Source organism: Branchiostoma floridae, chromosome 14 (assembly GCF_000003815.2).
Source record: "Branchiostoma floridae strain S238N-H82 chromosome 14, Bfl_VNyyK, whole genome shotgun sequence".
NCBI classification, from domain to species: Eukaryota; Metazoa; Chordata; class Leptocardii; order Amphioxiformes; family Branchiostomatidae; genus Branchiostoma; species Branchiostoma floridae.
Window position 1 is genome coordinate 8,795,930 of NC_049992.1, and position 12,664 is coordinate 8,808,593.

Genomic DNA, 12,664 nt, shown 5'->3' on the forward strand with positions numbered 1-12,664 from the left:
ACATCCCTTGTTGAAATGCGTTTTCCATCTCGCCTTATTGCAAAGCATGTCACGCACAGTACAGTAAGCTCAGCTGCATGTAAGCTTGCTATTTCCAGTAAAAAGAAGCTTTGGTGCTACCTGGAACCCAAGCTATTAAAACACTTAGGATTAAGGGGGATACCGTTGTTCGAAGGATAACATAAGGTAAACATGCCCAATATTTCAAAGGGAATTGACGTGAGATTTAAAGAATTAATGGAAACTATAAGAGCCAGCTGTGCAAATCATGAAACTGGAAATTAAGGGTCACTTGTGGAGAAATATAGTGTAGAGTTAGCCATCTATGTAGCTTTTGCATACTAAAAACATGTATTATATATATATAATATAAAGATATTATCTTTAAAAGCCAGCTGTGCGTACCATGAAACTTGAAATACATTTGTGGGATTTTGAAACAAAATGAAGGCCGCTTGTGAAGAAATATAGTTCAGAGTTAACTATCCGCATATCATGTGCACAATAAAGATATATAATTCAATGGCTGAAGACTTTAACAGCACAAATATTATTCAAGCGTGAACCACCACTATTTAAGCATCGGGTTTCATCTTCTAATGCTTCTGGTTCAGTATAAATCAGAAGGGAATCCTCTGGAAAAAGAAGACTTTTTGGAAGGGACTTTGAGTTGTGAAACGACCCCTAAGCCACAGCCTGCGGCAGGGAATATTGGCTTGGCCAGTTGTCAGGAGATTATGGATGCTGTGTATATCTAGCTGGGAAAGAATCCGCCTCTTGTATTACGGTTAGAATTGTTTTCAATTTAAGGTGTAATGTATCCAACTTTTTTTCATTTGTAGATTGCAAGTGGTAACCTGATTTGTTAGTTCAACTGTACATGTGATGTTGAATGTGAGATAGCATCGATGTTGGTGGATTTCGCCTGAAATGTCATTTTCCACTTGGTAAGCTGCATGTATGAAGGTTTGAAGGTCAATTTATGGAGGGAATGAGATAAAGCTGTCTTTGTTAGAGGTCTTTTTGAAGCATTGATGTGGCGATTGGATGGAATGTTATCCATAGTCGGGAGAAAGGTGACTCACAAATAATGGTGGGGTATTGATTTGATTGTTCGTATGTTCCAGCTGGTAGGGCCTGCTACGTAGTTCCGATACGGTTACGCCATATCGCCATTGATCTATGCATTGACTGCCTTTACCTAAGGTTTAGACTCAGACTCAATTTGTAACTCCATGCCGTCGCCGTGTATGTAAGGAAGGTGGTGTAATATTGACCTGGATTACCATTTTGCTGAGACAGTTTTCTTGGAAGAGCATGGCTGAAAGAGTCGTGACTGTGCTCTCTTTGATATTAATGTTACTGCATTGTCGTTATGGTATGTTAGAGACTGCTGCGTGATCCATTGTTGCAATATTCTTGCTCGGATTGTGTCGTTGATTTGGAGAGGATTGTGAAAGGATTTGAGTGGATGTGTGTTGTGGGTATTCTGTCTTATTATTTCTGTGCGTTCACTTGTAAAAAAATTTTCAGTGGTCTTTTGGAAAAAGCTGATATATATTTTGACTTTGTAACCACAAATAGTCTGATATCTAGGCTTATTATAATTGATGAGTCTCTTTTGTCCTCTCTGGAAATTTTCCATTGATACCAGTCTAGAAAATTATGATATTGGGATTTTCTTCTATGCATTGCAACTGAATATTGACAGGTAAAAATTACGTTACTTGTGTTGAATAAAACAACATGATTCTCTTGCTGTATTGATGAGTTTGTTGGTGTGTGTTTTCCAGCTGGGGTTTGGGAAGAGTATGCCATGTAACGTGGTCTGGCTGTGTGGCATGTTGGAAAGCATGACGGAGCAACAGCTGGGAAGACACTACTCGCGACACGGAACAATCAACAACATCGTGGTGGACCGACAGCGGTCCGCTTGCCTCCTGTTCTTCGAGGACACGGAAGCGGCGCAGTCGGCGGTGGGAGAGGCCAAAGCGAGGCCCTTCATGGGGAGGAGACTTAAAGTAAGTACTGATTTTTATTTCGTTTAATTTAACATTTACTTGTGACAACACTTACACCATGTCACCGAGAATAAAAGAAGAAAACATCTAAAACACAAATTCATAGTAAAACAAGTAGTTTATAATCAATAGCTTGAAGAATATCTACCTTTGCATGCAGTTTTAGATTGTTACTGGCAGATGATTTACATGATCAGTGCATGGACCAGTCCGAAGGTTCCATTCAACTGATGTATTTAGCATCCTCTGTAGCATACATGAACTTAACCTTTGTTATGGCTGCATAAGTTATTAAGAAACAATAGACAATGTATGTAGTATATTTTCCTGTAAGAAATTTACAAATTTGGACACAACCATCGGTATTGTGGAAAGAAAATATTGGGAAAAGGGAGGCCTGAAGGAAAAACCGTTTGGACATCTTGGTGTGAGATGTACCAGTATTGATGTCCTGTTATCTCGCGTTTGCAGGTTGACTTCGCCAACCGTGATAGCCAGCGGGCGTTTTTCAGCTCCATGGAGCAGTCTGGTCAGACCGTAGATCGTGAGCCCCGCAGATTTCTGTACGAGGGCGATCCGCCGCCGCCGTACGAGAGATTTCGGGAAGCAGGCGCAGGGTGAGCAGGATCTTCTTTCTCTCCTCCCAATAATGTGATAGATCCAAACTAATGAGGTTTTCTGTTTGAAGAAAAGCCAAGCATTAAACCTGGCTTAGTGGACTTGACAAAATTTGCAGTAAACCGGTTTTGTGTTTTCATTTATCTTATATCTGATATTAATTTCAAACATTATAGGCTATAAGTCTCCCATTTTTCATGTCTGTCTTCACTGCTAAGCGAGAACTGAAATTTTAATTAAACCTGTTTTGTGTAGTATCGGAGAAGATGTGATGGCTTTTGCTCTGAACTTACAGTCAAAAACTGCAATATGTATTCTACCCACACATGAGCTTTCATCCTAATGATAGGTTGGTTAGTTGTCAAATTTGCTCTAATTTCCGTTTTCTTTTCTTCAAGCAACAGAAGAGGGTCCTTCCCAGTCGATGCTCGGACAAACAGTCGTGGTGCGTACGCTTTCTACGACAACGGTCGAGGACAGGGAGACTATCCCATCTTGCCCCGGAGACCGCTTTACTCGGGCCGAGGTCGCGAGCAAGGTTACGAGGAATACTACGATTACCGGACGGCGTATCCCCCCGACCGGCGGCGGAGGTATCCAGATGACTATGAAGGGCCAGAAATGTATTACGCGGACTCTTACGAACAGGAATTGCGTGAGTACACCGGGTATCGCCAAAGAGAAAGACGAGCAGGCAGCGAAGACGGTTACAGCCAGAGAGAGTCGTACAGCCCACAGTCGCGCCCCAGAAGTAGAAGTCACAGTCGCAGTCCGGGACGAATGTCATCATCGCGGGAAAGAAGAAGTCACAGTATCGAAAGCCGCAGCGTGGATTCGCGTCGCCCTGCCCGTAGTCCAAGCACCGACAAGCAGAGCACCCAGAGTAGAAGTCCCGTAGGTTCCTCAGAGGATAAGAAACCAAGGAAAAAGGAGAAGAAAGACACCATCCTCAGTCCTGATGCCAGCCCAGCCCGTTCTAAGAGCCCAGTTCCTGTCAAACCATCTAAACAGGAAACCAAGAAGCTGAAGAGTAAGATCATGAACCTTAGCAAGGCAAAAAGCCCAGATGCTGCTCCTGCACCCAGCCGAAAAGCAAAACTACCTGTTGAAGAGATTCTGGAGAAACCAGAAAGATATCGGGTCGAGAACGAAGAAGCTGAACAGATGGTGTATAAGAAAAGCAAGAAACATCTGCAAATGGAGGCACTGGCAAAGTCAAAAGAGAAAGAACGAGAGAAAGAACGCATAAAGGAGTTAGAGTCAGCTAAACTTGCAAAGCAGGCAGAACTGGCTAAACTTGCTAAACAACCAAAGGAAACTAAAGAACCTGAGAAACAGTCCATATCAGAACATGTACATATAGCAGAAGAAAAGCTGGACAGATTACAGCTAAGAAGAAGTTCGGTTTCAGCCGACTCTGAGGGTCAAGTGAAGACTAAGAAACACTTAGAGACGTCTTCATCTGATAGCAAGTCTCACGAGGAGGAGGAAGAGCTTCGGAAGAAACTTGAAGCTCGTAAAAGAAGATTCGCCACCGATCTCATCAAGGAAGACCAGGACAAAAAAGTTGTAAAACATGAGATGCCAAAGGATCAGAAGGAAAAGGGTGGAAATGAAAAACTCAGAAGGCAATCGGCTGACAAACCGTTAGATAAACGAGTTGTACTCTCTGCTGAACTCCAAGATCTGAAAGAAAGGATCAGACATGAAGAAAAGCCTCATGATAAGACATCTAGGGAACACAAAGAATATGAACTCACAAAGAAGCTTGAAAAGCTGGAAAGAAGAGAGGCCAAAGTTGACGCCCTTATGCATCCAAAGGATGAGGTGGCGGAGTTGTCTGATGTGGAAGAGCTTCAGAGAGAGAAACTTCGCATTCAGAAACTCCTGAGGCAGCTAGAATCAGGAGGGACAGAGAGTCCTCAGGACGGGCTCTCATCTGATGGGGCCAGAAGTGCACACGAACAACTGCAGGAGCTCGCTAAACAAGAGAGGCAGCTCAAGTTGCAGGCAGGGTTAGAGCTGTCCCTCCACCTCAAGATGAAGTCGAATTCTCAAGAGAAAGGTGTTCCCAAGTCCCCTGTAAGATCGCCGCCCCCAGTAAGAGCTAAGTCGCCTGGTGTCTCTGCAGCCGGTGGTTCAAAATCACCGGTAAGCGCAGCTGTAGTCGACCCCTTCAATGCCAAGCAGCAGAAGGATTACAGAAGTCGCAGGAAATCCATGGAGGAAAAGCTTGGGGTCATCGTACACGCCAAGGGGAAGGAGGAGGGAGGGGAGGGGTCGTCTCAGGCCGAGTCATCGAGCGTAGGGAGGGAAGACGTGTCTGTGGAACAAAACATTGACACGAGTCAGGGTCTGAGAAAGCAGATGGAGGCGAGTAGACGAGCACGCCAGCAGCAAAACCAGAACTCTCAACACGTGGAGGCAGAAGCTAAGGCAAAGGCAGACACGAAAGTAGTGAAAGAGAAGCGGAGACCCTTGTCTCTCTCCTGGGAAGAGGACGAGAGCCTCAGTCTTGCCTTTGAGGTTGGGAAATCCCCAGAAGACATTTCAGTTGTGCCAAAGATTTCTTCTTTCTTCACCAAGAAGAGAAAGAAGTTCACAGAGGGTGAGGTGGAGCCATCTTCTAGCAGTGCCAAAAAACGCAGCTATCGCCACACAAGGCTGGACAGTGACGACGAGGCCATGATGCCTGGAGTGAGCACCTCCAAACCAGGCATCTCTGCTTCAACTACGGGAGGGGTCAGTTCCTCCAAACCCACAGTCACCTCATCCAAACCAGAAACAACAACAGCTGTCCTAGCGCAGACCTCCGTCCCTGAACCAGCGCAAGTCAGCAGCAGTCAAAGCCCGGGACTTCCGCCACCCCACCTGGTGGAACCCTCCACTTCCTCCTTCTCCTCCTCTCAAAGGGAGACAGCATCTGCTCCAAGTAGTGCAATGTCAACTTCTAAGGAAGAAACCTCAAGTGTGAGTACCTCAAGCGATGTCCAGCACAGTTTGGTACCGTACGAGTTGGAACCAGAAGCTGGCAGCTCCAAACCAGACGGTGGTAGCCAGCCGGTGTCACCGGAACCCCGACCCGCCTCTCCAGAGGGGCGGACAAGGCGGCCCAGCTTAGTCCCGTACGAAGAAGAGTCGCCAGCCATCAGCACAGTATCAACATCACAGTCAGAGACCAGCGAGAGCCCTAGCTCACTACGGGAGGAAACCAGACAATTCCCAACGAGTGCTACAGAAGTGCCAGTGGTAGACAGCACACCAGCTGTAGAAGTAGAGGGCATGATTACCATGACTTCATCAGGTGTAAGCAGTGAGGTTCCTTCTGTCAGTGCCCCGCCAACAATGTCAAACCAGCTCTCAGCCGAGGACCAAGCCATGACAGAAAACCAGGCTGCTGTGGAGGGGATCACCATGCCTAACTCGACATCCTCGCAGGAGAGTAATCTCCTGTTCAGCCACCCTGCTGTGGTACTCAAGCAGGAGGATAGGGAGGCGGAGATGTCCGAGGCTAAAACTGCAGCAGACGAGCTGTTACAGGCCATGGGGATGTCTCCCCCATCCATGAGCTCTCTGGAGCCTGAGCCGTCCACGTCTATGGCTTACAAGCCGACAGTATTGGAGGAAACGCGACCAGAAACGCCGGAGACGCCAGACGCGCAGCCTCCGGTGTTGGAGAGAAAACCATCGTCAGAGGACATGCAGAATGACCCGTTAGCGGAGCCCTCAGAGCTGTCTCCGAAACCCATGCAGTCTCGAGACGAGCGCTTCTCCCACTGGCCTACTCAAGTCTGTCACAGTGCAGAAAGGAAGCCACCTTTTGTTACAACTGTACATGAGTCTTTGAATGCAGAGTCTTCAATTAAAAATGAGACTCAAATTGACCATACCTCTGATGGAACTGTGCAGAGCAACAAGGCAAACCTTCCAGATGAAGGGCATGGTGAAAATGATGTTGTTAAAGTGAAACAAGAGGTTCCAGCTCCGGTACCTGTGATACCAAAACGTGAGGTTCCTTCTTCTACCTATCCTAGCACCTCAGCTACAGAGTCCAAGTCCCTGGTCACCCTGTCCTCCCAGAGACAGACTGAAAGCAAAATACAGCAACCTAGCGTAGAACTGCCCAAGCCCCAGCCAAAACCAAAGGTTCTCATTGGTCGCATCAAGAAGAAACCAAAGGTGGAGCCGTCACCTTCAAATGAGGAACAAAAGGAGAAGGAGAAGGACGAGGATAGGCTCAAGCTTTTGCAGCAAAGATTTCGAAGCAGCATCTTTGAGCAGGACGCACAGCGGCTAGAACAGTTGAACAAGAAGTATGACGATCCGTCGCCGGATATCAAAGTCAGCTTCCCAGCTGAAAGTCAGTTCAGATTTCGCACGAAGGCGGAAGCGAAGGAGATGCCTGCAGAGCTGATGACAGGCGGGAGGCCTCGGATGTATCCTCCGTATACGGCAGTCTCCCCAGCATCATCGAGCGTAACCACGTCCTCCGAGTCACCAGCAGGTAAAATCACCCTGTTTCCCCGAAGATCGTCCAAATCTTCACCTGTCAAAAAAGAGCTGCCTCAGGCCTCATCATCAGGTCATGGCAAGCGCTCACACAGTCGGGAGTCTAATGATGAAACCTCAGCCAAGCCCATGGACAATTTGAAAACAGTGGAGCCTAAGAGTACGGATGGGTCTCCAAAGCCACAAGAAGTCAAACCACCACCCCTCCACGATAGTAAACCTGTGGTAGAAAGCAAACCTCAAGTTTCAGAACCTAAAACCCCTGAGGTTAAGGTCGAGCATCCACCCAAGCGACACCGCTCTCCCAGCCCTTCCAGTGGTGCTGAAAGTTTGGAGGCTGTCGTTGTCAAGCCAAATATCAAAGTGCAAAAGCAGCCCGGAAGGAAGTCAGCATTGAGGAAGGTGGTAGAGGAGGCTGGGCCCTCAGAGTCCTTGTTTTCTGTGTCTTCGAAGACAGAAGAAAAGGTAGAGAAGCTTATTCTCAAGAGGGAAAGAGTAAAGAGGTTTGAGGAAGAACCAAAACCAGAGCCCGAAGTTAGAACCAGCAGGAGAAGAGCAGAAAAGGAGAGGAAACTGTCTGAGTCCAAAGCAGAGTCACCCAAACAGGAAACGGAAAAGGAAGGTCCCATCATCATGAAGTTGATCCCAGGAAAGGCAGAGAAAAAACACAAACAGAAGGGCAGAAGAAAAACACAGTCACCCCAACCAGCTGTAAAAGAGGAGCCCTTTACAGAAGACCCAACTCCTGAAGTGGAAGTGAGGTTCCCCAAAATTGAGAAACTTCGGATTAGGAAAGGGCAAAGAGTGGAGGTAATCGAGGAAGATCCAGAAGACATGCCAGAAAGAATAGTAAAGGTGGAACCTCCTGAGAAACCTGAAAGAGTTGGCAAGTCCAAGAGGGGGCGAAGTAGAGGAGAGCCCAAATCCGAAACAAAGGTGTTAGAAGCAACAGAAGCTGAAGAAGACTACAAGCCGTTAGCTATTAAAGTAGAAGAACCTGAGATATCAAGTTATGAATCCCCCACTAAAAGAACAAGACTAGATAGATACAGGCAAAATGATATCTCAGATGTTGAAACAAAACCAAAAACTAGTGAACTAGAGACAAGAATGAAACACACAACAGAGCAGGACACTCCCACTAAAGATTTAACCAAACAGGATGATCTGGAAACTGCTAAAGGAAGACCTAGTGTTGAGCTCAAAGGCTGGAAGAGCAAAGCAGAGAAAAGAGATGTAGTGAAGGAAGAGCCAAAGTTGGAACCTGAAGTAAAACCACCTTCATGTGAGCAGAAGTCCCCCATAGCAGCTACCATAGTCTCAGCACCAGAAGTGAGAACAAGCACCCGGGAGAGAAGGCCCAGGCTTGCCTCACAGAAGGGTCTAGAAAGAAGAGGTGACATTTTCGACTTTGAGCCGGACGAACCCGAATCTCCCATTCCAGAAAGGCCGAAGTCTACAAGAGGAAGGAAGCCAAAGTCGCTGGGCGAGGAGCAGAGCCCTGCAAGGGGGTCCAAGTCGCCAGCTAAGTCTCCGTCCTTCCAGATGCCGTCGCCCCGTCCCTCCGCGGATGAGACTCCTCCCCCAGAGGAGAGGGAGCGGCCGAGAAGGGGGCGAAGGGCACGGCGGTCATCACGGGCAGCTCAATCCGACACCTCTGCTAGCGAGTCTGAACTGATGGACACCAGCAAGACACCAGAGAGGGCGATGGGAAGGGAAGCATCTCCTCGGGTCGAGCCGGAGCCAGTAACAAGGGGTAGGGGCCGGCCGCCCAACTCTGTAGTAGTACAGGATCAGAGCCGAGAGGATCCCCAGTCCTCCCGACCAGAGGAGCAAGCACCTTCGTCCCCAGACACCTTAGCAGAAGTGATTGAGGGGGTTGTCCGAGGAGATAACGTCACCAGTGACCCAGTTACATCCACAGCAGAAGAGGCTGTCTTGTCCCAGTCCACACTGAGTGAGAAGGCACAAGCGGTTGCTGACTCATCATCATCAATGGTTTCCGGCATGTCTGCCAGCCCCAAAGCTCAGCCAGTCGTTCTGTCAAACCGAACACCTCGAGTTGAGCCCTTTACAGAACCTCAACCCTCTGTATCAATGAAGACAGACGTCGTCGTGAGCTCCCAGACAGAACAGAGAGTCCCGGCGATGCCAACCCCTGAATTACGTGAGGAGGCACCAGGCATCAGTCTGGGACCAATGGTTGGTAAGCCAGGTGAGGCAGAGACCAAAATCCAAACCTCTCCAGGGCTGATCCCACCAGTGCCAGTCCCTGCTGCAGTTGAGACCCCTCCGGCTGCTCCTATCATGGCTCCCATGCCAAAAGTGGACCCAATGCTGCTGCCGCTGCCCTCCCCGGGCACGGGAAGAGGAAGAGGTCGGGGAAGAGGACGAGGACGCGGCCGTGGTCGGCGTCCGAAGAACGCAGACCCGCTGATGCACTCATGGAAACTGGAGGACACCATGGCGCCCCAGGTGGCTGACCTGGCTGCAGTGTCTCGGATGCCGGCACCCATGCAGACGCCTGTCCCCGAAGCTGTGTCCACTGGGCCGGAATCGCTCGTGACCAGCACCACCAAACTCAACTTTACCTCCAGCCGACATGATCTGCCAGGAATGGCCAGCCCGGCCGTTTCCTCCACTTCAGTTGCTCTACCTGAAAATAAGTCTCCTTCTCGACCAGACGCAGGGGATGGTCCCACAGCTTCTCAGTCCATGAAGAACTCCAGGCCTCACAGACCAAGTTTCGGCTCTATGGAGTCAGCAGAATCAGATAAACCAGTGGGGATCAAGCCCCCGGACACCAAGTTCGACACCAGTCCAACTACGACGCAGCTAACTCAGGCGCAGGCACCAACCCTCAAACACGTCCTTCTAAAGGGCCGGACACCGGAAGTTGCTACCATGACGTATCCCGGGGTAGTGGTGACGTCTACAATCAGTCAACAGCAACAAGTAGTGGAGGGGATGCCACAGCAGCCACGCAGGGTGTCTGGAGAAAGCAGAATAGGTGATGCAGTGCAGGGCACTCCCATGTCGCAATCCCACCATCAGCACCTCCATGCAACGTCATCAGGCCTGCAGTATGCAATGCCTCCAACAACGCTACCCATCGAGAGCTCGGATATCCAGATGATCCGACAGACGCGGCCGCAAAGTGCACCATACCTTCCCCCCAACTTCCAGCAGCCAGGAACAAACCACATGCACGCACCCGCGAAGCAGAGGCATCCGACAGAGCCTGACCAGAGAAAAACCCCACCTCATGCAGCACCAGATCCCAGGGCCAGCCAGTCGCAACACGTCATAGCCACATCCGGGCAGCCAGGCAAGATGGATGGAACCAGGGTCGTGTACACGCAGGCACAGCAAATGATGATGTCACATCCCCAGCTGTCCAAGTCCAGCCAGGCCTACCCGACCACTACGTCACACATACTGGACAGTCGCACGGGGCAGCCGATAGCCGTGAGCCAAGCTGTGCTAGAGGGAAGAATCAGCCAAAGTGAAACGCAGCCTCCAAAGATGGACAGGCGCGGCTTGCCAATTGAGTATCACTCTCAACAGCACAGCCCAGGCCATGTGCCACCCAGGAAAACGTCCCCAGCAATGCAAGGTATGGAATACCGGATGGTTCACCCCAGTGGACAAGTACTGTACAACGTCCCTTACGAGCACATACGGCAGATGCATCCCAGCATCCGCATGCAGATGATCCCCACCAGCATCCACATGGTCGGCGGGGTCGGAGATCAAAGGGCACAGCAGGAGGTCGTGACCTCTCACGCCGGGGTCAGACCGGCACTTCCCGGCCTGCTCCATCCGCACTACCAACAGCAGGAGGTGAAGGAGGTGCCTACAAGCAGGGAGTCTCTGGCCTCGGCTCATCAGTCAGGGCGCCAGCCCTCCCCTCGCATGCAGGGCCTTTCAGCAACACCACCCACGCCTCCCTCCTCTCATCCGTACACGCAGATGAGGGCAGAGGTCAGCACCACACGGCCGGACCTGCAGGGACAGCGAGGAGCGGAGTATGACCCGCGCATGCAGCAGTACATGATGAGAGGGGCGATGGGGGCGCAGGACATCCGCATGATCCACCCCACCACACAGGTGGTGGTCGGACCAGACGGCAGAATCGTGGCCCACCAGGAGGTGCACCTCGCGCCGGGAATGCACGGGGAGCGCTTCATCCCGTCCTCGTCCCAGCAACCGGATAGGCCGACGACCGCGGACCGTAGGATCTCGCAGGAGAGCCAGAAACAGCAGGAGGTTCCCCAGGTTCCTGTGCCCCACTCCACGTCGGCACACAGCACCCCCATCCAGTACATGGAGAGGATGCAGCAGATGGAGCAGCGGGGACACCCACAGGAGGCTCGCATGCCGTTCCACGAGCCGGGCCGACCCATTCAGGTTGATACGACGAGCCACGTCGACGCCCGCCTTCAGTACCAGAGATACGCTGAACAGCAGCAAAGGATGGCACAGCAAGACGCACGGGCGCGGATAGCCCAAGAAACGGAGCAGAGAGTCCACCCCGGTGTGCCGTACTCCATGACAGATTCCCGAGTGGTTCCCCACCTGGCCAGGTCGCAGGGGATGGAGGCTACGCCGCGCCCGTTCTCCCCTCACCACAGCATGATGAGCATGAGGGAAGCAGCCCAGCACAGAGTCCCCGAAACCAGAACCCCGGAGTCCATGCACCCCGGCGCCGCACCATCGCCTGCCGTCATCCAGATGCCGTCTCCACAGACCAAATCTCCGGCCTCCTCTCTACCATCTCCAGGCTACCACGTTGGGTCCTCACAGAGTCAACCGTTCCATCCGCCCTCAGTGGCATCCACTCACCACTCAGCAACGTCACCCTATCCGCAGCAACATCAAGCAGTAGCCCGCAAGGAGCCACCGAAAGAGCCCACTCCGGGAGCAGTGACGTCCACACAGGCACCACAGACGTCGGGCAGACCCCCCTCCCAGACTCAGCAGGCTTCATCTAGGCCTGCGGAGAAACACATGAATCTGGTGCAGGTAAGGAGACTGACTCTGTGCTGATCTGAGGATGGGTAGCTGATCTGATGATCAAATCAGCTACCCATTGCGGCAACAAATTGTAGCAATCAATTTCCCATTGGTAGTTACATGATGATAGTTTGTGTTGTATTAAGTAGATAAACTTCTCTTTTACTATTTATTCATTTATGCAACCCATTTGAGCTGATATTTGATTTCTCATTGTAAACCTGAAGCTGCTCTTTTGATTCTCTTGCCTTTTAGTGCATTGCCAGTAGTTTTCTTGTTCATATATGTTTGATTTTTAAAAATTGTAGCTGGAAATTGAGGGTGAGCTATGGAAATTCAGTGTTTTCTCCTCCTGCACATGATGGTGTAAGTAAAGAATTAAATACAAAAAAATTACTCTTCTCCATCTACAGTACATAGTACAGCCAAACTTGTGTACAACGATGACTAGCGTAACCTAGCAAGAGATATTGCCTTAGACAGATAGTCACTGTCTTGAA

The 12,664-nt window shown here is 50.1% G+C and overlaps 1 protein-coding gene across 11 annotated transcripts in view; it reads left to right on the forward strand.

Moving 5' to 3' along the window:
• Positions 1 to 12,664, forward strand: part of LOC118430579 (msx2-interacting protein-like) — a 46,743-nt gene that overhangs the window by 29,141 nt on the left and 4,938 nt on the right. For 10 of the 11 annotated variants that reach the window (XM_035841537.1, XM_035841541.1, XM_035841542.1 and 7 more), the window contains 3 exons: positions 1,794 to 2,021; positions 2,493 to 2,638; positions 3,038 to 12,173. In XM_035841537.1, the coding sequence (XP_035697430.1) occupies positions 1,794 to 2,021; positions 2,493 to 2,638; positions 3,038 to 12,173 (9,510 nt within the window). The remainder of the gene's footprint in view (positions 1 to 1,793; positions 2,022 to 2,492; positions 2,639 to 3,037; positions 12,174 to 12,664) is intronic. The other variant, XM_035841540.1, reaches the window with a different exon arrangement.